This window comes from Genypterus blacodes, unplaced genomic scaffold (genome assembly GCF_046128005.1).
Source record: "Genypterus blacodes isolate CSIRO-AG114 ecotype Tasmania unplaced genomic scaffold, CSIRO-AGI_Gbla_v1 ptg000022l_1, whole genome shotgun sequence".
Taxonomy (NCBI): Eukaryota; Metazoa; Chordata; class Actinopteri; order Ophidiiformes; family Ophidiidae; genus Genypterus; species Genypterus blacodes.
The window spans coordinates 2,378,892-2,402,972 of record NW_027466835.1 but is presented as its reverse complement, the minus strand read 5'-3'; the positions used below and the strand labels follow the sequence as shown (position 1 = coordinate 2,402,972).

General features: G+C 40.5%; 3 protein-coding genes across 5 annotated transcripts; 2 read left to right on the top strand and 1 right to left on the bottom strand.

The window, feature by feature from the left end:
• The first annotated feature begins 110 nt into the window (after positions 1-110).
• On the top strand, positions 111-5,443 carry LOC142992619 (serine/threonine-protein phosphatase 4 catalytic subunit B). The gene is made up of 9 exons (XM_076143106.1): positions 111-205; positions 1,021-1,266; positions 1,672-1,723; positions 1,817-1,867; positions 2,034-2,135; positions 2,591-2,764; positions 2,884-3,010; positions 3,773-3,962; positions 4,594-5,443. Exons 2-9 carry the CDS (start codon positions 1,157-1,159, stop codon positions 4,721-4,723), a joined length of 936 nt encoding a protein of 311 aa, XP_075999221.1. The 5' UTR covers positions 111-205; positions 1,021-1,156; the 3' UTR covers positions 4,724-5,443.
• A 1,544-nt stretch (positions 5,444-6,987) lies between these two features.
• Positions 6,988-15,296, top strand: aldh3b1 (aldehyde dehydrogenase 3 family, member B1). Of its 3 annotated transcripts, none has more exons than XM_076142835.1 (11): positions 6,988-7,182; positions 7,532-7,632; positions 10,142-10,311; positions 11,552-11,662; positions 11,909-12,029; positions 12,405-12,490; positions 12,659-12,740; positions 12,889-13,281; positions 13,928-14,094; positions 14,250-14,349; positions 14,525-15,296. In XM_076142835.1, the coding sequence occupies exons 3-11, from the start codon at positions 10,150-10,152 to the stop codon at positions 14,710-14,712; spliced, it is 1,410 nt and encodes a 469-aa protein (XP_075998950.1). In that variant the 5' UTR covers positions 6,988-7,182; positions 7,532-7,632; positions 10,142-10,149; the 3' UTR covers positions 14,713-15,296. The 3 variants fall into 3 exon arrangements, with proteins under 3 accessions (XP_075998950.1, XP_075998949.1, XP_075998951.1); XM_076142834.1 differs by having other exon boundaries at positions 7,529-7,632; XM_076142836.1 differs by lacking the exons at positions 6,988-7,182; positions 7,532-7,632 and adding an exon at positions 10,581-10,776 and having other exon boundaries at positions 10,220-10,311.
• A 1,806-nt stretch (positions 15,297-17,102) lies between these two features.
• cln3 (CLN3 lysosomal/endosomal transmembrane protein, battenin) lies at positions 17,103-23,957 on the bottom strand. Its single transcript, XM_076142837.1, has 15 exons — positions 23,742-23,957; positions 23,620-23,656; positions 23,379-23,472; positions 23,212-23,295; positions 22,643-22,722; positions 21,484-21,569; positions 21,156-21,228; positions 20,460-20,603; positions 20,030-20,184; positions 19,780-19,832; positions 19,549-19,617; positions 19,342-19,397; positions 19,155-19,248; positions 18,422-18,562; positions 17,103-17,718 (listed from the first exon to the last, which is right to left on the bottom strand). The coding sequence occupies exons 1-15, from the start codon at positions 23,782-23,784 to the stop codon at positions 17,599-17,601; spliced, it is 1,329 nt and encodes a 442-aa protein (XP_075998952.1). The 5' UTR covers positions 23,785-23,957; the 3' UTR covers positions 17,103-17,598.
• Positions 23,958-24,081: the final 124 nt, after the last annotated feature.

Below are 24,081 nucleotides of genomic sequence, written 5' to 3'. Positions count from 1 at the left end.
AATAAAATCAAACGTGTAACACACTACAACGATTTGCTACACAAAAGCATTTCGCATGAATGTGTTTTGGAAAAGCATTTTCGACGAGACTGCGCAATGCGCGCCCCTTCACCGGAAGCTGTAGGAGCTGCGATTTTTACGACACAGGGGTGAACCGGCTACCAACACGGCCCGGTAAACGACGGAAAGACGAAAAATCCACGGAGTAAGACAGCGGTTGTTTATCATTTCTTTGACAGTATTTTTTATCTTTTCTGGTCTGATAATTTGGCGGGTTATGTAATTAACTTGATTAAACGTGGTTGTACCAGTTAGCCCAACAGCCTTGCTTGGGAAGTTAGCCGAGAAGGGCTAACGCTTATGCCGCCGGTGTAAGCCAGCAGACGCTAACATCGACGATTCAAGCAATAACGATTCTCAATTTCGTGCGTACACAAGTGATTCATTTTGTACAATGAGCCATTACATTCAATCTCAATTACATATATCAAGGCGAAAGTACTTCATCGTTAACTTGCTCGCCGACGTCTTTAACAGTGGTGCTAGCTGATATGCTAACGCCAGCGCTAATATTTGTCTGTTGGCTTTCTCGTGAGCTAACTGGGACGCGGGGCCTGTATAAAACTATTAATGCGAATTATTTTAAATAACAAGTTTTGTAAATGCGCATGGAAAGTTTGTCTTCAAGTTGACGAGGTGTTCATGGATACCGAAGACTTGTCCCAAATTAATTTTTGGTACGGTATACTAGTGTCGTAATATTGTAAAGGGCTACGTTTCTGTTGTTTTCGTAGCATGCTGCACCTGTATCAGAGTTATTAAGCTGACCCTCCGTCCGTATCTGAAGAAAATCGAGTCAAGTGTGGAATGTGTTGTGACATTTCATCGATTGACAGATTGTATTCATTGGGGTTTCTTATCTGTAGCCTTTGCCCTAAATGCGTTCGTTGACCAGACTTTCTTTCGGCTGAGGTTCACTTGTTCATTACACTGTTCTTCCTCTGTTCTTTTGCTTGACAGGTTCTTTTCTGAATATAAAGAGTTGAGGAGGCCTGTCTTTTCCTGAAGGAGTGTGTTTGTGGCTGTGGCTGGGGACGACAAATCTGCTATATCAGTGGTCCTGGTGTGTGTCCGGAGTCTGGAAACGGCTCTCCCTATGTGTGTGACGATGGGGGATATCAGTGACTTGGATCGGCAGATAGAGCAGCTCAGACGCTGTGAGCTCATCAAAGAAAATGAAGTCAAAGCTCTGTGTGCCAAAGCTAGGTAATTGTAGTCTTCTTTACGACGTCTGTGTGCACCACACAAAGAAAGGTGTAACTCTGCATTGTTATACCTGTTTATAATTTTGTGAAGAACAAAATCACCTGTTAACACATGCAACCACAGACAAAGACCCTTGCACACTCTGCCCCCTCCCCTCTACGGCGACTCCCTCCCTTGTGGCCCGCCACTCTAGGCCCTTTCAGACAAAGTTCCTAGTAAATAACTTATTTCTGGCACTGCTGGTGATTTTCAGTATTCACACTAAGTGCTGGGATAATCCCACCGGGCACCTTTTGTGCTTATTCAAACATGCCATGGTGCCATTTTTCTAGAGCCGGTTTCAGCTGAACTTGGTTACATCTGGCTACACCTGGCATTTAAATGTTTATTTGAATGTATTTTCAGAGAAATTCTGGTTGAAGAAAGCAATGTCCAGAGAGTAGACTCTCCTGTCACAGTGAGTAAATCCTTTAATGGTTCTTGTTTACCATTGACAGTAGTGTCAAATGTTTAACTGGTATTGACATTGATTCTTCTGTCCCTGCCATAGGTGTGTGGTGATATTCATGGTCAGTTCTATGACTTGAAAGAATTGTTTCGAGTAAGTTCAACCCATCAGAATTTTGTATTTCTATTACTGCTCAACAATGTAAGAAGTATGTACAACAGCTTTTGTCCCCAATGTCTTTCCTTAATCTCTATTGAAATAGGAATTTGTAATCTCTAGACAATGTAATATTCATTAATTTAATCTTTACACATGGCAGGTTGGTGGAGACGTTCCCGAGACAAATTATCTCTTCATGGGTGACTTTGTGGACAGAGGTTTCTACAGTGTGGAGACTTTCCTCCTTCTCCTAGCTCTTAAGGTACACAAAACTTTCTTCGTCACTTCCAAACTAACACCTTTTTCTCAACGCAGTGTGGATTCACAGAGAAGCTTTTCAAAAGTTCAAAGAGCACAACATGAAGATAAAATTGAAGTTCTTATATATTGTTGGCACAATACCTTAGACTAAGCATTATTCTCATCATTATTGTTTGAGTTGGAACGCACGGCAAAGCAAGTAAGAAGCCTACATAAATACTGTCTGCCTTCCACAGAGAATTTGAAGCATTGGTTACGAAAATCTTCTGTAAGCAAATTTTGCCAGTCTCTAAATATCCTCGCCCCGCTTTATTCAGAGAAACACTGTAAATCAGCAGCAACTGCCACATGCTATGTGATTGGAAGCATTATATGTTGATGGGAGTTAATATTTACTTTATGCTCATGTTGACAAACAGAATCGCTCACCAGTTACTTTTCTTCTGTGCTTCTCAGGTGCGTTACCCTGACAGGATCACTTTGATCCGGGGAAACCACGAGTCCAGGCAGATCACACAAGTGTATGGGTTCTATGATGAGTGCCTCCGCAAGTACGGCTCCGTCACCGTCTGGAGATACTGCACCGAGATATTTGATTACTTGTCCCTCTCTGCTATCATTGATGGAAAGGTCAGACCCATGTCTTTGTTTTTCAATTTATCATAATTATCATTCAGCAAGTTGTCATTTTGGTACAGACCAGAAAATGTTTGTCCACCACTGGATAAATTACTCTTACTGTTTTTCAGATCTTCTGTGTGCATGGTGGCCTCTCTCCCTCCATTCAAACTCTGGACCAGATACGAACCATTGACAGAAAACAGGAAGTGCCCCATGATGGCCCCATGTGTGACCTCCTGTGGTCAGACCCTGAAGGTATATTGGCATCCTTTTTAAACTTCGCATTGTCCTCTGTACCAGGGTTTCTGCTGGACCTTAAAATGTCCAATAATCTAAATTTCAGGCCTCAAAATGTCTTAAATATAATTATGACAAAGATTGATTGGCTTATTAAGTTAATGTTACTTTTATAAAGTTGCATTGACTTCAGTCTAATTAATCAATGGACTTTGTAAGGCTTGCCCACAACATTGAGCCGTTAACCTCTCAATGGTTTCCCGCAGTTTTGAGCTTTCCCTCATAGTACTTGTCAAATATTGGTCTCATGCCAGTATTTAGCCTTAATTGGAGTCAACAACCCGCTTTGGGTTGCATTCACAAACAATCTGACTCCAAGAGGACAGGACCCCGGTGTGATGGCAAGGGACAGCTCCCCGAGCCACATTTCCTATGCCTGCCCACTGGATTTGGATTGGGCGCTGAGCTTCTTCCTCTTTGATCACTACTACACAGGGAATTGTGGTTAGTTTCTCATCCTCTGCTAAGTAATATGCTTAAATTCAGCGGGTTGTCTTCTCTTATCTGAGGGCGAGAGAATAAATGTTCAGTCCAACACATTGAGTTGTGAATAAGTTAATTTACTTTTTTTGCCAGTATGGACGCAAAATAGTTTCATAATACCTTAAATAGTTCTTAAAAAGTCTTAGATTTAACGTCTGAAATCAGCTGTAACCCTGTATACTTTAATACATAATAATGTAACAAATGTAACTCCTGCATTTCCTCTCTATGATTCAGACACCACAGGGTGGGGAGTAAGTCCCAGAGGCGCTGGCTACTTGTTTGGGAGTGACGTGGTGGCCCAGTTCAACGCTGCCAATGATATCCACATGATCTGTCGAGCTCATCAGCTCGTCATGGAGGGTTACAAGTGGCACTTCAATGAGACGGTGCTCACGGTGTGGTCAGCACCCAATTACTGCTACAGGTAGGTAACAGTTGGAAACGTGTTACCAAGTAGTTGCGTGCAGTGCAAATACCAGTAATCTGTGTTCAGCAGTCTAATATAAGCAGCATAACTCGTTTCCACCATGAGAGAAACATGCAAACAGCGTGAGGACTGAAGAGCAAAAAGAAAAATTTAACCTGGTTCCTTAAGCATCAGCTGGAGCAAACAGATCAACACTGGGAGTCGCAGTGATGACTAAATAAAAATGTTAACCATTGCCCCACTATGTTTTCTTATGACATTTGACCCAGAAATGTCTGCATTTAAACAAAGTAGCTCGGAGAATGTTGCAGAGGCATATTTCTATACATGTGAATCGCCATGATGGGTTTGGATTGCAAAGTGGCGTATTGTGCTGCTGAAGCCATAGCACAGAGTTCCATAAGGCTCCTTCCTTTCCAAGGCCTGCAGACCTACTGACCCTAACACCAAATATCTCCACAATCCTGCAACTTATAAAAATTAATACCAGTGACCTAGTTTAGACATAAATGACCCGGCAAATCCTATTTCATGTATTATTCAATGATTTACCTTTCCAGTTTGCTTTCTGTGGCCGGCACACACTTTGTGAAAAATCCTAACAAGTTCCATTTCTCTGCACAACTAGATGTGGCAATGTGGCAGCCATTTTGGAGCTTGATGAACATCTACAGCGGGAGTTCATCATATTCGAGGCCGCACCACAGGAGACTAGAGGCATCCCCTCAAAGAAGCCCGTAGCCGACTACTTCCTGTGACAATCTTGACCAGACAGACGTGATGTGACGAATCTCTAGTAACTTTTCACACCAGTCGCCCTCCATCCTACTGTCAAACAGTTCTGTCAGGCTGAAATGGAGCAGTTGTACATAAAGCCTGCCAGACCCTGCTAAGTAGACCCTTGGCACGAAAAGGCTGGATTGTTGCCCCACTGCACCAACCCTGACAGAGCAGTCATTGTGACAGTATCATGGGCAAGATGGAAATTGGGCCCATGACTGTAATTTCTTTTTCAGCTGTATAAGATGGCCATCAGTTTTTTTCCTCCCCTCCCCTTTGACACCTCTTTGTCAGTGTTCCCACTCCTTATATATGAAAACCTTCCTCGCCCACATCATGTTTACTACACTTGTAGTGTTTCCCCCCCATCAGTTAGGTTTAGCTTTGGAAGGATATGCAGCTGTAGGAACTTTTTCCACTATTTTTCATTTCAGGAATTCCTTCGTTGCCTGCCTTCTTACATTGCTTTTTGTTTGTTTTTTTGTGTAATTGTTGCTGCCAGGATTAAATGCTCAATTACCTTTTCATCCGTCACTAAGATGTAACGTTTTGTTTTAACTGCTCTCTTCTATTTTACATAGCTAGCAAACACCATTCTCTTTGACTGGCCAAACTCACTTACATTCATGTTGCTTTTCCCTCTTAATTCCTTTAAGTCAGTTTTGATATTGTGAGAATAAAGTTTTTCTATAAATACAGATCTATGTTCAGTTTGAATGGATTGTGTATAAAAACAAAACAACTGTAACACAAGGGATTTGAGTACTGATTTACTGAGGTGAGCCAGCAGGAAGAGCAGGGATGTGCATTTGCTGTTTTTGTATTATATCTCAGTTGGTATTTGATAGAAGTATGTACAGGTTTGGAGAATACGGTATGCAGTACAGCGAGTCTACGGGTACATTGTGGGTTTCGGAGCCTTGCAATGGGTTAAGCGTGACTTGTAGAAAGCAACATAGCCAGATGTTCCTGAATCAGAACTTGTGACTGACAGATGGACATTGTGGAATTTGTTATGTAACATGGATTGCCTAATCCCAGTCACGGCTCTATCTCACTGCTGCCATGTTTATTTTCCAACCAGTCCTTTAAGAGCACTTAGTGGCTGTTCTATGGAGCGTGGTTCAGGACCAGAAGAGCTTTATTGCGAAGTAGGTTTTCACTTACAAGGAATTAGTTTTGGTAGTTGGTGCAATAAACATATTAAGAGCAACAAAAAAGATTAATTCACAAGATAAAACATACACCGTTATTTACAGAAAGTATTAATACAATTATACTTCAGGTGTTGGGTAGCCACACTCACGCTCAAGTCTTAGTGTTTTGTTGCCACGGTAACACACGCTCCACGGCTAGGCTTGCATAAATCCAACGCACCACCTGATGACCAAAAAAACTGGCGCTACTGTTCCTGGATCCCGTTGAACAAAATATATGGATTGTTAGGGGGTTTCTCCATAAGGTGAAGACATTTAAAGGTCGGCAGTATGAACTTGATATACTACAGATTGTCGGTGGAAGACGGACAATATTTATGTGCGCCCCATACCTGCTTCGCCGTGCGTCTCACGCTGCCAGGATTTGAGGTATTGATTTAAGAGGATATTCAATCAAATGCAACTGAAGACCGCGTTTTCTGCGAATGAAATCATATCCAGCTTTATTTAAAGTGCCTTTAACATGAATGTCACAGTACTTACAAACCTTGGTGTGATTGCATAAAGAAGAGTAAGACATTGGCAAGGCATTTCAGAGTGCATTGAGTAACATGGTCAACGTATTTACAAGAATAGCAGTTTTCTGGCAGCATTCCTCCCTTGTATTGTTTGCACAGTGGTGTTGGCCTTTGCTGTAATAGCAAGTAGCTTTATATTCTTCATGGCCCTCGAATATAATTATGTGCCCCACTATGGTGAAATATCACACGTGACCGTTCCATGAAGTAGATAGTGTCGTCTTTGCGTCGTTTGCCGTCTGACTAGCTGCATGCTTGCACTCCTTCCCATTCTTCTCATCAGTAACTGGCTTTTAATGTTGTAACCGTATCCGATGTATCCTCGGAGAACACACGCCCTCATGTTGTGAAGCTGTGAGGAACAGTGAGAGGACTGCTTAGTGTGCGTTTCCTCAAAGTGACACTTTTTCGTTTCGTAATGGCGTTTTACGTTCCCACTTTATATAAGCCACCAACTCTGAACAGTGACACAGTGGCGCTTCCGTGGTTGTTACGGGGCGAATGGATGCATGTTTGTGTGTCTGTTCCTTTTAACGGAGTCAATTCTCATTTGTTTGGAACAAGTGTCTCTCTTGTCACGTCTCTGTATTCCTGTCTGAGTAAAAACAAATGCGATCGATCAAGAAGTGTATCAGAGCCTGTCCAAAATCTTTCCAATTGAATGCTCCGCCAGTGCACTCAAACGCCACTAACGCACGCGCGGTAAGTTTTGAAGTTATATAGCCCTTATTTTTATTTTTTTTTAAGTGACATTATTTCTCCCGAATGTTCATTTCATTACAACTTACGGTAAATTATTTGCTTGGGTGATCTGAGCAGATCCGTAATCGGAGAATCATAGTCTGTTGGGTGTAAAATTACGATATCAATTTTAGCGTAGTACGAAATTAAATTTGCATATTATTTGAAACCATGGACTATTGTCTGTACATGTAATGCTGGTACACACGCGGAGTTGAAGGCGATATAAGGTTATGGTGGCGTTCCCATCCGACTGGTTTCAGGCCGGTTCATCAAGTTAGGCAAAATCTCGTTCCCCTCCCATCAGCAGCAGCAGCACCCACAGGAGCTGCGGTTGGTAAGACGCGAAACCCGGAAACTAATCAGTGATCACCCGTCTGCTGAACTTGTGGCAGCGTGCGCTTCTAACAGGTATGTATGCAAATTTATTGTTCTCGTTTATAACTAATCATCCAAAACCACAGACTTATGCCTGTTAGTACGAATTTACAGATAGCGGGAAAATAAACTATCGATTTTCCAATTTTGCCATGAAGTTGACAACTTTTTTAAGATAACATGGTCACAAGGTCTGACATGAACAAAACTGTACGACCACTAACCGCTACGTCACCGCGTGGCGTCTTTTGACCATCAGGTACTGCAGGCGGTGTTTTTAAATACACTGTCGCCCAAAAACATTCGTACTTTATGCATTCTGAAGTTGCAGCGCTGATACATGCACTCTATGTGTGCGTTTGTTTATCAGATTTTCACGAAACTGGTTTGCATCATGATTTCTATCTTGTTTTTGTCGCTCTTGACTTGTGTATGTATGTCACCCACTTCACCTTGTAAACATATATGTAAATATTCCTCATTACGGATAAGAGACAAAATAGACATGTGCTATTGCCAGCTTAAGCGTGGTCAAAGCAGTTAATAAGCCATAGTGTTAGCTAGCATGTACCTACCATCATCAGCCAATTAAGAAATTAAAAACAAAAAACAACAAACATTGTCAGTCAACACCGAAAACCAAGCAAACTCTTAACTTCCATTTTGAAAGAGACATGACAAGTTGTGAGATCTAAACTGTCCCAAAGCAACGTAGATCATATGACTCCTGTAGAAAATGTAACTATTTGCCAGTTTGATCAATCGACCAGAACACGGAATGCAAGATGGCTAGATAGACAATCTAGGCCACACATCAAAAAACATTCAGAAGAGCATTCTTTTCTGATACAGAGCTTGTTTGATGTTTTGAAAGCGACACATTTCTTTGAAAGTGCAGCATTCAAGTCCGTTACTTCCCCTGAACCTATAGCACATGTTGTTTGGCCCAGCATAAAGTCTGTTCCTTTTCCTGAAATTGATGAAAACACTCCAATATGCTTTTTGAGAAGTGCCTTGATCAGGCTTAGATGTCAGGGATCAAAGAGCCTGGGGGCTTCTCGAAGACCTCATTCCCCATAACCTGCGCCAGCATCTCTTTCACGTTCAACTGGAACATTCACACTGCGCAGGTGAGCCCTGTCCAGCCTATTTCATCCCAGTTCATCCAGTTTGAGCTAGTGGCCATTGCTGCCAATTTGCTACTCGCGCTAGCGCCCTTTGAATTTGAGAGTTACTTATTTTTGCGTCACCTCTTACATTTGGTGTGTTTGCTAGCACATCTGCAAAATGATGACTGTTCAGTATCGAATGATTAAGAAAAATTGAGAGACCCTCTTCATGTCTCCTACATCACCGAACAGGAAACAGAGAATTTACTCCCAGGAAATAAACAGAATAAATACACCTATGTAACCCGACTCTGTTTACGAGCGGCAATCCAACCCTGAAACACTTTGTATTCAACCTGTCCAAGCTTAATACAAATGAAATTCTACCTTGCGCGTGCGTGTGTGTGTGTACTCGTGTGTGTGTGTGTACGTGTGTATGTGTGTACGTGTGTACGCACGCTCAGACAGCGCCATTGTAGCATGCTGTGTGGGCGGGTGCATTCCTTCACAGCCCAATTAAATTTAAAGGATAAATCGGATCATGCACACAAGAATAGAGAGAGAAAAACAGTGTTGAACCCCCCCCAGACCCAACCAACCCACCAAACACGCGTCCAACCATTCATACATCCCATCAGGGCCCATTGGCAGTGAAAAGTAAAGATGTACATTAAAGACGATTATCTTATTTAGTATTTAATAATGAGGAGATAGTACAGCACTGAAAGCCGTTGAAAGCCGTTTGTGGGTGACTAATACATGAAAGATGTGTTAATTAAAGTATTAGCGCATCTATTCTCAGTCAAAGACAAAACAGAGATTAAAGACATGCCTCTCCCTGCAAATACCGTCAGAGAGAGAGACATGAAACTGGCGACAAACATCACCAGTCAGCAAATCAAGGACATCAGCTCAGCTCCAGTAGACTCAGTTACCTGTAATGAGGATGTGAACGATATTGAGCCGACTGTGCTGGTATATGAACTCTGATGGGCCAAACATAACAGAACTTCAGAACAGAACTTCTCCACTTCGCTATTGCTAGTAATAGTTAGTAATGGCAATCGTCCAACAAAAATAACATTATTTTAAACGTTTTCTTTGTTAAAGTTCCATCATTTTTTTGGGGCCAAAACGGCTGAGAATAGCTCTTTTGATAGTAAAGGTTGCTGACCCCTGACCTAGATCAAGGATGTAGTGTTTAATCTCTGAAACAATCCCTCTTAGTGGCATCTTGAAGGTAAGACAGAAAATGAAAGGAGCAAGGTGACAAAAGAAAATATCACATTAGCAAATTATGTGTAATGAAATATTTTGTATTTTCTCCATTTCCATGTTTTGGTATGTTGACATTTGTGTTTAAAAGAAGGTATTGTTGTTTTGTGTATGTTCACAACAGTTGAAACGAAATGCTCTGTTATCTTGTGCCCCAGATGAAAGAATGGATAGCCACAGACAGGTTGTGGACAGGCTGCGCTCAGCATTTTGCTCAGGTATGACTGTACCAGAGCAGTTCCGTCTAACCCAGCTGTCTAGCCTTCTGTCCATGATGGAAGAGAATGAGCAGCTGATTTTAGATTCACTCCACAAGGACCTTGGAAAGGTACTATATCTGTTTGTCTCTGTCTGTCTGGCTTGTCTATTACCACATTCAAGACCCTAGTATATACTTCAAAAGACGTAAGATGAAACACTTACCATGTTACAATCCTTGAGCACTGCTAGCTGTAGTCTGTAAGAACTATCTTTTGTCTTTGTCTACTTCTGATACAACCCTGACTGTAACAAGTTCAGTCCATTGCTAACTTCTGAAGTGATACTACATGCGGTACCACTATGGTATTGACATTAAAAACGCTCATTCTCCTGCAGCGAGACGGAGAAGTATCGCCTCATTCATTTACCTGAGGCGGTACTTATTCATATCGCTCCTCTACCGGTCCCGTGCCACGCCCCCCCTGGAGTAGCTCTGCGCCCCCCTAGGGGTCACGCCCCCCCTTTTGGGAACCACTGGCTTAGGGGGTTCACTACAGCTGATTTATCATGGCAGGTCACTGTTACGGCAAAGGCAATTGCGTCTATGATTTACCATCTTTGAAAACCAGGTGTTCACTTCTTTGCTGCCCTAGATTGTCTGCATTGCACCTGCCGACATTCTTAAGGGTAGACATCGTCAGTGTGGTAGAGAACGTTTGCGAAAGAGAGTTTCTGAATAGAATATGGCTTGTTGTCAGAGGAGAAGGTGAGCCTACAGGCTCCCAAATCCTGCCATACTCTAGCTACTGAGCATGCAAATGATCTGGAACACATAAGCCATCCCTGCAGCATCAAACTTTTTTTCTGCACTGCATGTCCTGGCTTCTGGCTCATTCCAGAGCACAGTCGCAGTCACAGGCTGCATTCACAAATGCACTGTCCATTGGTATTTTCTGACAGACCCAAGAAGCATCTAAAATGCGGGCTATGCTTTCAAATCAACTCGCTGCGATTGTGCTCATTTACCTCATCAGTCTCATACAGTGTGACCACAATGACACCATAATATTGATTGGCTCAGATTAAGTTCAGTTCAGCCAAATGCTACACAATGTAAACTTTAAGCCTTTTGAGAAAGAAAAGATGTATTTAATCTGTATTTTTGGCAACATGGAAATGCATCTTGTTAATGTACAGTTTTTCATAGGGTTTAACTTTAAGACGCACCATACAATAACGCATCAGCAATGGTGCACCAATGCACAAATGAATGCACTGGATCTTTATGAATGAGCCTTGGTTAATGTGTCATGCATTTTGGATTTTCTTTGCCCCCTAATGTTTCTCTTTTTGTTGCTGTCGATCAGCCAAAATTTGAGGCCATCATATCGGAGGTCGACATAGTATTCAACGAACTGCACTATGCCATTGCTAACCTAAGAAGCTGGATGCAGCCCCAACATGTCGACACAAACCTGGCAAGTAACTATTTACAATACTTAGCTTAATATTTCACAAACACCTTGGGTATAATACATGTCTTCTTCACACAGCTTAACTATGAGTGAAACCACATTTACATGTACTCCACACTAGAAGTATTTGTCCTTGAATGTAGACTTGTTCAACAAGTCAGTTGATGCAGTTGTGGATTGAACCTCTTCAAATCTTATCTTTCAAACATTGGTATTGTCTTTACAAGTTTTGTTTTCTGCCCATTTCAGGCCACAAAGCTAGACGGCTGCTTCGTACGAAGACAACCATTAGGAGTTGTTTTAATTATTGCGCCATGGAACTACCCACTGCAGCTCGTTCTCTTGCCAATGATTGGAGCCATCGCTGCTGGTATTACAAACACCAACATCACTGTTTGACTTAAATTCTGTCTAAAGTCTGTAATCCTATGCGCTAACCAGTGCGCTAACCAGTGCGCTAACCAGTGCGCTAACCAGTGTGCTAACCAGGAAAGTTGCTATAGTTAAAACTATTGCATTAGCTAACAATAATAAAACTTTCTTAACAAAGCTACTTGTATTGCAGGTTGTATAATATAGTCTGTCAGATTTGAATTTCATCGGTTTACATGGGCCATAAAAAGTTAAGGTCTCGTTTCCCTGACCTGTGCAAATGGTGATTGGTGGTGGTAATTGAACAATTATATGACACATATGCAAAAATAACCAATTCCATTACTCACTGGATGTTGATGTCACCATGTAGGAAACTGTGTGGTAATCAAACCATCAGAGGTCAGTGCAGCGACGGAGAGTCTGGTAGCAGAGCTCATCCCCAAATACATGTGTCAGGTAAAGCAGTAAAAGTGTTTTCTGTAATGCATTGCTCTGCTCTTTGTCACAAGCTAATCAGTTGCATTTACTCAATTATACACAAAAGCTATGCGTAGTTGGTTAGTTCCTGAAGAATGTTGCTGTTTTCGGAACAAGCGCAAACCATTAATGCTCTTTTTTCTGCAGGACTGTTATGCTGTGGTGCGTGGTGGAGCAGATGAGACCAAGGCACTGCTTGAAAATCGGTTTGACCACATTTTTTACACAGGTAAGTGTTTACACATCAGACATTTTGTTCCTTCCCCTGTCACGTACGTGCGTGCTTGCCCTATCTGAAATCTGATATGACATTTTGTATGCAATGATAGAAGATGAACTGCAATCTGTTCCCGTTCATCTCTTTGTTCTCATTCTAGGTTCATCGGTTGTGGCACGCAGCATTCTGCAGGCAGCCTCCATTCATTTGACCCCAGTGACTTTGGAGCTAGGTGGCAAATGTCCATGCCTGATATACGGTCGTGTGAATGTCACAGCTGCAGCACGCCGCTTGGTTTGGGCCAAGTTTTTCAATGCTGGCCAGAGCTGTGTGGCACCAGACTATGTTCTGTGTTCACAGGACACCCTCAGTGCCCTTCTGCCGGCCTTGCGTGAAGCCTTGAAAGATTTCTACGGCGAAGACCCTTACACATGTCCTGACCTGGCCCGCATTGTGTCACATCAGCATTGGACTCGTTTAGTAGAACTGCTTGGCAAGTCAACTGGCAAAGTGGTTGTGGGAGGAGATAGCAACCAGGATGACAAATACATAGGTGGGTTAAATAGTAGTATAACAAACTAACAAATATATATATAATACTGAAAAAATTTAAAGAGAATGATTTTAAATAAACTATTAGTGTCTATTAGTCAAGAGATTTAGGTTGTATTTTGTAACACTGGTGTGCCACTTTTATCAAAGAACACCTTCAGAAGACACTTTTTCTCCCTTTTTTTCAGCATCTTACATTAAAAAACTTTATTTAAATGTTTCAATGTATACCACCATGTGTATCATGATTATTTCAACCAGGAACATTCATCAGCATTACTGTGCATGTTCAAGCTCATCAAATGTCCCAATTTAGAATTTCTCACAGTGGTCCTGCAATTTTACACCAAACTTGCAAACCTTTGGAAAAGTTCTGATTATCATTTGCTAGTCTTGTATTGGTACGACAATGATGACTGTCCATATGTTTTATCATAGTTTGGTTGTGCATTAAGAGTTCATAATTGAAATAATATAATAAATTGAAAATGCTGAATCCACACACTTTCGGTCTAATGCAAAAATACGCAAGGGTGGATTGTGTTTAGCTGAGCATTGCAGCAATTGAAGGTGAATGAAGCAACATTCCTACATTGGTATAAAGCAAAATGTTTTCTCAAAATGTATGAAACTGTTGCTCTCTTCAGCTCCCACTGTGGTGGTGGACGTGGAAGAAAGTGATGCCTTGATGAAGACTGAGATTTTTGGACCCATCCTGCCAATCATGACTGTTGATTCTCTGGAGAAGGGCATCGATTTCATCAATCAAAGGGAGAAGCCCCTAGCCCTCTACGTTTTTTCTGATGAATCCCCTGTAAGAACATAGAACTCAGTAGCAGCTGATGAGCTTTGTATGTTTATCAAGTATTTCTTGATTTAAAAAAAAAAAAAAAAAACATTATCTTAACTTATCCCTACTTCATTATTGCAGACATCGTCCTGATGTCACCATTGTTTTTCTATTTCAAGGTAGTAAACACTGTGCTTGAAAACTCCAGTAGTGGAGGCTTCTGTGCTAATGACGGCATAGTCCACATGACCCTACCAGGACTCCCCTTTGGAGGTGTAGGTAAGTACTGCCCTACTTTAAAGACACAATGTCACATGCAAAACAATGCTTCCATTCACATGCTTCAATTTGCCATGGCAACACATTAACTGCCATTTACAGTTTCATTGTCTATCATTAGGCAATGTCCATGACAAATTATGGATTGAAAAAATCCCCTTTCTCCTCCCTCCAGGGGCCAGTGGCTGGGGCAGTTACCATGGCATCTGGGGCTTTGAGACGTTCAGCCACCGCCGAGCATGCCTGCTGCGGGGATGGGCTATGGAGAGATTTAATGTCTTGCGATACCCGCCATACCGAGATGACAATCTGAGCTGGCTGCGCTGGACCACCTCAGTCAAGAGCCACTGCCGCCTCATGTGATCCACACATTTGTGAATGGTGGAGCATCAGTTTTTAGAGCAATGTGTCATTTTTAGATGATTGTTGTTTTAGATGTTTGCTATTTTCATGTTTGTGTGCTTGTATCTGTTAACATATCTTGGGGGGAAGTGCACAATTTTTCACAATACTAATTTTGCAGTCTGATCTTTCATTGCAAACATTTCTCAAGCTTTTAATTTTGTCTTCACTGATGAACCATTTTGAGAAGCCATCATACCCTGTGTTTTCTCCGTAATGGGTCAATCTTTCTTTTCTGTACAAGTACCACTCTTTCTTTAGATTCCACTGTTATTTAAATCAAAGATCATGTATTCTGGTTATCGGTGTTGAAATATCTGGATGTCTGGTTTCACGTGCCCCTATGGTGAAACTCACTGCTAGTCGCTGAAGTGATGCAGGTCAACTGAAAGCCAATGGATTATATGGCTGAAGGAGTCAAGATGTTATTTTTGAGCAAATCAGAATACACTACATTTCTAACCACAATTTTGATAAACCTCATTTAATTGTACGTCTCAACTACTGTGAATAAATTTACATTTTATGCCATCATGACCATTTTATTTTTTGATACTGTGGCATCGTTTTTATTTGAATTGTTAAGCTCTTATTAGTGTGGCATGGTGCGCGGTACTGAGTTTTGATATAGCCGTGAAATATGTTGTAACAAGACTTAATTCTGTCCATTCTCTAACCAACACTAACAGCCCTGTGATAGACAGGTACACCTAACATACACCATACAATCATGCTCTCATTCACATGAAGAATTTAGAGAGTCTAGTTACTAGACTGAGTACCTAACGCTGGGACTTGCGAGTCTGGGACCAGAAGATCCCCTGCCTGTCTGCATGCTATGCTAGGAGTCTGGTGTGTTGATCAGTGTTGTGATTAAATGTTTGCGTGGGCCGCAAAAGATTTACAGATTTCAAATTGGGCACAGCATTCTTATGTTTGGGTATGGCTGTTGTAGATAATATTCTTACAAAAGTTTTTGTTGTAATTTTAGGTAACGGTTTCGATCATCACTCATTTGGATATCACTCATCTGCTTGTGATCTGTCAGTTTCATGTCAGTGAAGGATCTGGGGAGTACTGGGTGGGAGGGGCCGCAACAGTGTACTCAATCAGCATTAATACACACACAGGCACGCATGCACGCTGCACGCACGCACGCACGCACTCTATATTGTTCAATATTTGTGTAAAAACCACATCATGTAATTTGAAAGGAATTCAGAAGTGGTAATCAAAATGAGCATCAGGGAAGAATCATTTATACATTTGTTTAATTTACAAATAATAATAATCACAAATAAACCCCAGGCACCTCAAATATCATGCGCAATTATGATACCGCAGTAAAGCCACAAAACATTCATCATCATCATTGAGTTGAAATACATTTGTAAAAGACAGTCATTGAAACTTCTGTAGGAATGTGCATTGTACACAGAAATATTTAAGGCAAAGAAAAAACACGGCGTGTTTGCACGCTGATGATGATCAACTGCATGAATTCCAAAACAAGCAAACAAGAACAGAACACAACTGGTCTTCATTGATTGCAAAAGTTTTTAAATGTATAACTAGAATAGAAATTATTATTATTATTATTTCCAGGAAATGTTACAAATAATGTATCATTTTGAAGAAACATCAGTAGCCATCAGGATCAGAATCAGTTTTTTGTTAGTGGAGATAATGCAAAATACTTCCATTCCATTTGCAAAACAAATTGCCCTAATTGCCCAATTACCTTATTTGGAGAAGAAGAATAGTAATTATGTATAGTATAGCAATAGTCCCACAGCGAAACTATACATATACAGTGCTGTTTGAAAGTATGTGAACCCCTTGAGCAGTTTAGAATTTTCTGTTCATTTTATCATGATTTTCCTATTTCACCATCACCAGTTTTTATATTTATGTTTATCGATTGCATCCAAAAACTCCATGAAACATTAGTTTAGAATTAGTTTATGTGCAAAAGTAAGTGAACCCTTTGAAGGAACACAAAGGTATTTCCCGTGAAAATTGACTTATATTAACCAAAGCTCAAACCCTTCTATTATGACTTATAAAACTAATTTTGACCTTCCTGAATAGTTTACACCACTAACTCACAGAAAATGACACAATTATTAAACCTCAACAAAATATGACCCACTGGGTCTAGATGACCGCAATTGGGTACAGATGTAGACAGCAGCATTGTGAACAGAAAATGTATCGCTTCCAGTTAGTTTTATGAACGCTGCGGAAAGTTAAATGTCAAGTTCCTTTATTAAGAAACAGTGTGATTTTTACCTGTATTATGAAAATATGATTGTTTTTCTTTTAACACATGGAATCTCATGGTGAAGATGTTTAGAATAAGCCCCTACATACCACCACTCTACCCTGTCACCATTTAGTAAAGAGGACTTTTTTTTTCTTTTTTTTTAGCTTTCTTTCAAAGGAGTCATTGCAGTTTAAGAAGCTTGTAAGCTTGTAAGAAATTTTTCCTTGTGACACAATAAAATGAAGGCTGTTCTCATGTAGATTTATGAAAACTTTGTGAATATAAATAAAGTGTCTCACGGTTATGATTAATGGCAATAAATAAATAAATAAAAAAGATTGCCATACAATTCAGGAAATTATGGGAACGTTGAGCAGCTTAAGTTTTACATCGAGCAAGAATGAGAAGAAAAAAATCCACTTACTAATATCATTAGTAAATCCTCAATCCCAAATTATTGCAGATTATTATTAAAAGGAAAGGTGATAAAACACACAGTGGTAAAGACGGTGGTTTTTTCGAGTAAACGTCTCACTCAGTAACTTTGCCTCTTCCTCCTGCTGGCTGGCGTGTGGACTCCGTCATAGTGAACAGAAATACTTATGCACAGGCAAAGCAGTGAGGGCAGCCAGGGCTATGCCCAGAGTGTCTCCTACACTGGCAGCAGCCAAAGCAAACTCCCTCTGTCTTCTGTCTTCAATCTGGGGAAAAAAGAGAGATCTGTCTGGATTAACACACTTTTGCAAATGTGTCCTTGAATGACTTTACATGTTGCAATTCCTTTGTTTCCTGCTTTTGCCAGCATTTTTAAAGATCAAATCCTATTTTTCAGTTGGGGGGAGCGCTATCCATGTGGTGTAAAAAGGAAGCACTGAAAGGTCACTAAAACCACCCCTACGACCTCTAAGCAAGGTCAACCCTTCTCCAACCTATAGAAATAGCTGTAGATTTCAAACTTGGATTTGTCATCACTCAAAGTAACCCTTGTGGGTTCATAAAGGTTAGGGACATATTGGACTTTTCCCTCTATAGTCAGCAAGAATTCTGGCTCCCAAAGGCGGGTTAGATTAGTCCTCTCGCTTAAAAAAAGTACTTAACTCGTTCCTGTATAAAATACTTATTTCCCTCATTCAAATGCAAATCAATGTATAACTTTTATATGATAAGATTTTTTTTTGTGATTTTTTTTTTATATTCTTTCTCTCACTGTTAAAATAAATCTACCATTAAAATTAAACACCGTTCATTTCTTTGTTGGTGGGCAAACTTAAAAAATCTCCAAGGGATCAAATCCTGATTTCCCCCACTGTACATGCTGAAGTCCTCCGTCTCAGATAAGAGATTGACATTTTGTGGTGAAATTCCCCCTTTGACCCTCTCCCCCCAATATGCAGATGGTCTGACCTCTTTGCTGATGCTGTAAAAAGTGTTGACATAGGCAGCTCCACCCAGTAGACCCTCATAGAGGACAATAGCAAACACCAGCCAGGCACTGGGCATGAACTGATAGTACACTGCAAATACAAGCACTACTGCATTCACCACCTGAGAAAGTGAGAAGACGGGAGGTAGAAAAAGAGTCAGAAAGCAAGGTGATGAATATGTACAGAAGACAGTTACCAGCAATAAATGATGGATAGCAATCAGCACTTAGCAAAGCATTATCCTAATGTTATTCCAACTTTAACAAAGTGGCCAGTTCTCACTTTCAAAGCCCCTGATTCATTTTGATTACATTTACATTTTTTGTATTTACATTAACAACTTTTAGTAGTGGGTGATTGGAGATATGGATGCAATCATAAATGATGTCACAGTTAACACACACTACTTTGAGTACACATTCAAGGATAGTAGGTGTGATGGGTAGGGCTGGGGCAAAGGGGGTTAAAATATCAGGGGGACGATGTCGTGGGAGGGTCGGCAAGAGAAGGCAGAAACCAAAGGGTTGTATTTTTAAGGAGTGGGGCAGAAGAGGCTAGGTTTACCAAGATGTAACAACTGCCTATGGAATTGACTATGATCAAAAATAAAACATATTAAATTTGATTGATTTGATCCTTGGCAGTTTGGTGAGTATCACAATAGAGGTGACAGAGCTTTTTGTGAAGTGGTATGGTCGGACAAAAGTTCTCACCTGAAGCAAAGAGAGTGCCCACAGTTTTCTGATCTTCACGCAGCAAAGGGAGGACCGAGAAACCAACACACCAACCTGGTAGAGAGTCTGGTACCTGAGCACACAGGTGAAAGAGATCACCAGTTTAGGGAGCACATCCACAAAATCCTTTTCCGGTAATATTACAATTCCAGTTAGAATTACACACCAGCGATACTGCGCCGCATGAGACAGGAAGAATTTTGGGAAATACAGAAGTTCCATCTGAAAAAGAAATGCATTTAGTTTGGACTCTCATCAATGCTAGACAGTGGCTGTTACATATTACTTGCCAGGTTCAATTCATGTTTGAGGATTGGGGTATCCCTTAAAAACTTGACTGAGGTGGAGGTGAAGTCAGAGTCAGAGATCTTACCAAGCCCTGGTTTATGAAGTATTCAGCAAAGTAGACGACCCCCAGGGGAAACACAAACTTCAGCAAGCCCTGATCAGAATAAATAAATCAGAATAATGTTATAAATCAGTCAAAACCAGCCCCGCCAGAGGGTCCAATCCGACCTGTGGGATGACTTTGCAAAGTGTGAAAATTAAAAGACATTAACTGCTAATGTATGTAAAGTATAAGACATTTAGTGACCGCACTTACTTTGACGACATGCAGCTTCTCTGTGTAGGAGAGCGGTCCTGACGTCTGGTTCTCTATTATATTCAGGGGTTAAAAGAAAATGGTTTGTGTTGTTCTTCAATGACAAGAAACAATATCTTAAAATTAAATAATTATCAATTACATATTAAAATGTTCTAATTGTCTAAATGTTGGCGCATTCAGATATGTGGTTCGTTTGCTTTCTTCTGATTTGGAGAATAATGTTTACAAACAATGCAATGACCTGTACCTTGCGTTGATTTTTCCTGCTCCTCGTCTTCATCAGTGGATTCATCTATCAGATGCTGTACCTCCTCTGAGCCTCTTGTACTTTGAGCCGTATATCCTGTCTCCATGCTGCGCCACTGAGGTAATGAAGGTGGGGTGACGAGCAGGAGAAAATAGCTGGCGGTAGTTTGTAAGATAAGAGAAATTGATAGCGCTATGTTAAAACACTATAGTATAAACAATATTAAGACTTTAAAGGGATTTATTGCTGGTATTCTGATCCATCTTTATTCTTTAAGTTCCTTTCTAACCCTTAAATAGGCGTACAAATGCATGCAATGATGTACCATTGAGTTTTAATGAATAAAAAGGCGTTGTTTGCACAGCGCTGTTAGAATATATAGTGGTGGGTAAAGACAACAAAAATGTTTCCTTTGTACTTCCACATTTACCTGATCAACATCAAAAAGGGAATTAGCAGCATGATGAGAAGTGTCGTTCGGGGTGCGAGGCCGGCTTGGGTGAGGACTGAGTAAAGGAGGGCTCCAGCAACACCGGCACCACCAGTGCCTGAACTCCAGGCTCCCAGTACAACCCTGAGAGAGAAAGGGGGGGGGAAAGCAATATTTACAAAACAAGAAAGATAAGAATATAGATGCATTTGTCCCACCAATTGGAACACATTGGAAAGAAAACAGTTTTCAAAATAGTGCCTGCTCACAATTGCAACACCAATCCATAACATGTCCATTGCCATCCTGAATGGACATGCTTTGGACATAAGTGTACGTATTTTTGACGAGTTCAACACTAGAACACATTTAGTTTCTTCTTGCAGCCCAAAAACATGCAGGTTAGGTGAAATGGAAACTCTTAATTGCCCGAATGTGTAAATGAGTTGGTGTGCATTTATATCCGACTTGTTAGCAACCAAATAAACAACCACACGTGTTTTTCCTTTGTTGATTTTGTGTGCTTGTAGATCCACTTCCTTTGCCATGTATACAAGAATGAATTGTATTTGCAAAACAACAACATACAATTCTACTTATTCCCAAAGCATGAATGTAGATTTTACAGAAGTGAAAAAAGTTGAAGTTCTGGGAAGAAGAAAAAAAATGTGAGAAATTGACAGAATACGCTTTTACCTGTCGAAGTAAACGGTGAGGGAGAGGAAGGACAGTTCTCCCAGTCCACTACTGATACTGGCAAAGACCACACCTGAAAGAGGGGTGGAGAAGGTAGTGGTTGGTAGGTGAAGTGAGGAGGGACGTAAATGTCAAATATTCATCATCTTGCAGCTACTCTCTTGGAGGCAAGATGACAGAAAAAACACTACTGATCTATGTTGAAATCCAGTATAAGATTTTTTAAGGAGGCCAATTCTATTAGAAAGCTACCATTATTATTCAACAGATACTCAAGTCTGACATTAAAACATTTGCAAGATGACAATGGCAGCTCTAAATTCATTACCCAGAAGGCTCATCCACACCATTGATGAGAAAGACACAAGGAGAAAACTGGCCACTGCCATGGCGACACAAAACAATACTCTGAACCTAGAACAGAAAATGGGCATTAGAAAGGCAAGGTCCTGTGTACACAATGCTTACACTTTGAACTAAAATATATACATGTATACAGACAACAATTAAAGAAAACACACATGAAACCTTGAAGGGTTTTTTTATAAGTTTGTTTCCTCACTGATGGAGAATAGTGGCTATATTCAGCTTAGATTTATATGATATATACAGCCTATAAAAAGTATTCACCCCTTGGATGTTTACCCCTTTAATTGCTTTCAAAAATTGATTCATGGTCAATATAATTTGGCTTTTTTAACAAGAATTTACAAAAAACATCTCTTTAATGACATAGTGAATACAGATTTTTACAAAGTACTGTCAGTTAATGAAAAATATATAATGTAAAATAAATGATTGCACAAGTATTCACCCCCTTTAAAGTGACTGACCTAATTCAATTGTGCTCCAGCTAATTAATGATAGGAGTGAAAAGTAGTGAAATAGAGATCACCTAAATGCAGTTAATGTGTCTCAATGCGACTCATCCTGCAAGACAGCTACAACTTGGGAGAAGATTTATGGTCCAGCAAGACAACGACCCAAAGCCTACAGCAAAAACTACACAGACATGGTTCAAAGATAACCATGTGAATGTTCTGGAGTGGCCCAGACCTTAATCCAATCTACAATTTGTGGCTGGACTTGAAAAGAGCTGTTCGCGCCCGATCCCCAAGCAACCTGACAGAGCTTGAGCTTATTCGCAAGGAAGAATGGAGAAAAATTGTAGTGTCCAGATGTGCAAGCATGATTAAGACCTATCCACACAGACTCGGTGCTGGGATTGCAGCCAAAGATGCATCTACTAAATACTAACTTGAAGAGTGACTTGAACATGATTTCATTTATAAAAGCAACAAAAGGGAAAAACATCCAAGGGGGTGAATACATAAATGCAAAAAAGAAACAACCTACACTCTCCAGATATGTGCAACATCTGTCTTAAAACACCTCAAAGGCAGTGCGTTCATACCAGCTGAACTCTAGCATCACCAACACATTTTTGCTAATGACATCACAGTCCACACTGAAATGCATTCTCTTACCCATATGGAAATTTGTGGATTACAAAGGGTGCAGATAGCTTGATGACAAGTGTGGGGAGGATGTCAGCCAACAGCACAGCCTGAGGAGGGAAGTTAGAGAAAAATCTTTAATACCAAGTTTCTTCATCTGCAGAAAAGAGCAAATGAATAACATCTTTTCTATCTATCTATAGCTCAGGCGATCTATAGCGAAGTCCACGAGCCAGACGCACATTATTTGAGGCAGACGAGTGTTGTTAATGTGTGCATTGCTGACTAAAAAATAACATCTTCTGCATCCATTTATCTGTTCACTACAATATGTTGGATTCATTTTAATGTGTATGTAAAGACAGTTAAATTTGTGGGGGAAAATTTTGGTTTATAAAACAAAATTAAAAAATTGTCTTATCAACCACAAATTTCGTGACCCCCCTGCAGTACTTCCGCGGACCCCCTGTTGAAGACCCCTGACATAGACCCTTATCGCCCAGGCCTACACACACACATACATACATATATATATATATATATATAATATATGCATACATACATGTATAAACACAGAATTAATTGCTCTTCATATTTACCGCAGTGGAGACCGGATTGCAGTCATAGCGGCTATTATTGCTACTGCTTCCATTTTTGTAGTCAATCTCCAGTTTGGGTGGAATCTATAATAAAGAGTGGAAGTCAAACCATTTCCAATGACCAAGCTATGAACAGTTTAGACAGAATACAGTATATGTTCTCTTACTGGTGCTGTGGAGTTTTCCGACTGTGTTTGGAGGATGTCGTGTGCAGCACTCAGCATAACCACATAAGCAAAGTTGTTGCACAATCCCAAGAGCCTGAGGAGATAATTAGAAGAGGGGAGAAAACGAAACAAAGTGCAGATATCTGTCTTTAAACATACGGAGTAGTGAACCTTTAGGACAGACTCGTTCTACAGCTACCAAAGTAATGCTAGCTTAATCAAACTTTGAAATGACACTCACCAAAACCCACTCCAGTTCCTCCATCGTGTGCAACGACCTGTCAACAATAAATAAACAACGGCTTTAACAGCTTTAGACCGAATGTGTCAAAGACATTTTAAGGAATAGCGAACGACAGTTACCATCGTTAGCTGGATCTTCGTAGACATTGGTTGTCCGTTCCATTATCTTGAAATTACTATACGTTACAGGAAACAACACAAATCATGAAAACACAGTGAAACTTAGCCAGAGACGAAGGCCGTACTTCCATTTATTTCGCTGTGAAACTAAAAACACAACTGCTTGTTTTGTGCGGTCCCGTCTTGTGGGAAGTGTTCCACCAATAGTGTCCGGCGGAAATCTAACGAAACACACAAGGTTCCCATTTACGAAACAAATATGAACGGAAGGTTTCTAATGTTTTTGCGTCCAACATTGAAGTTTTGGCGTTCTAGTGTGTTGGCAGGTACTATTAAAAAG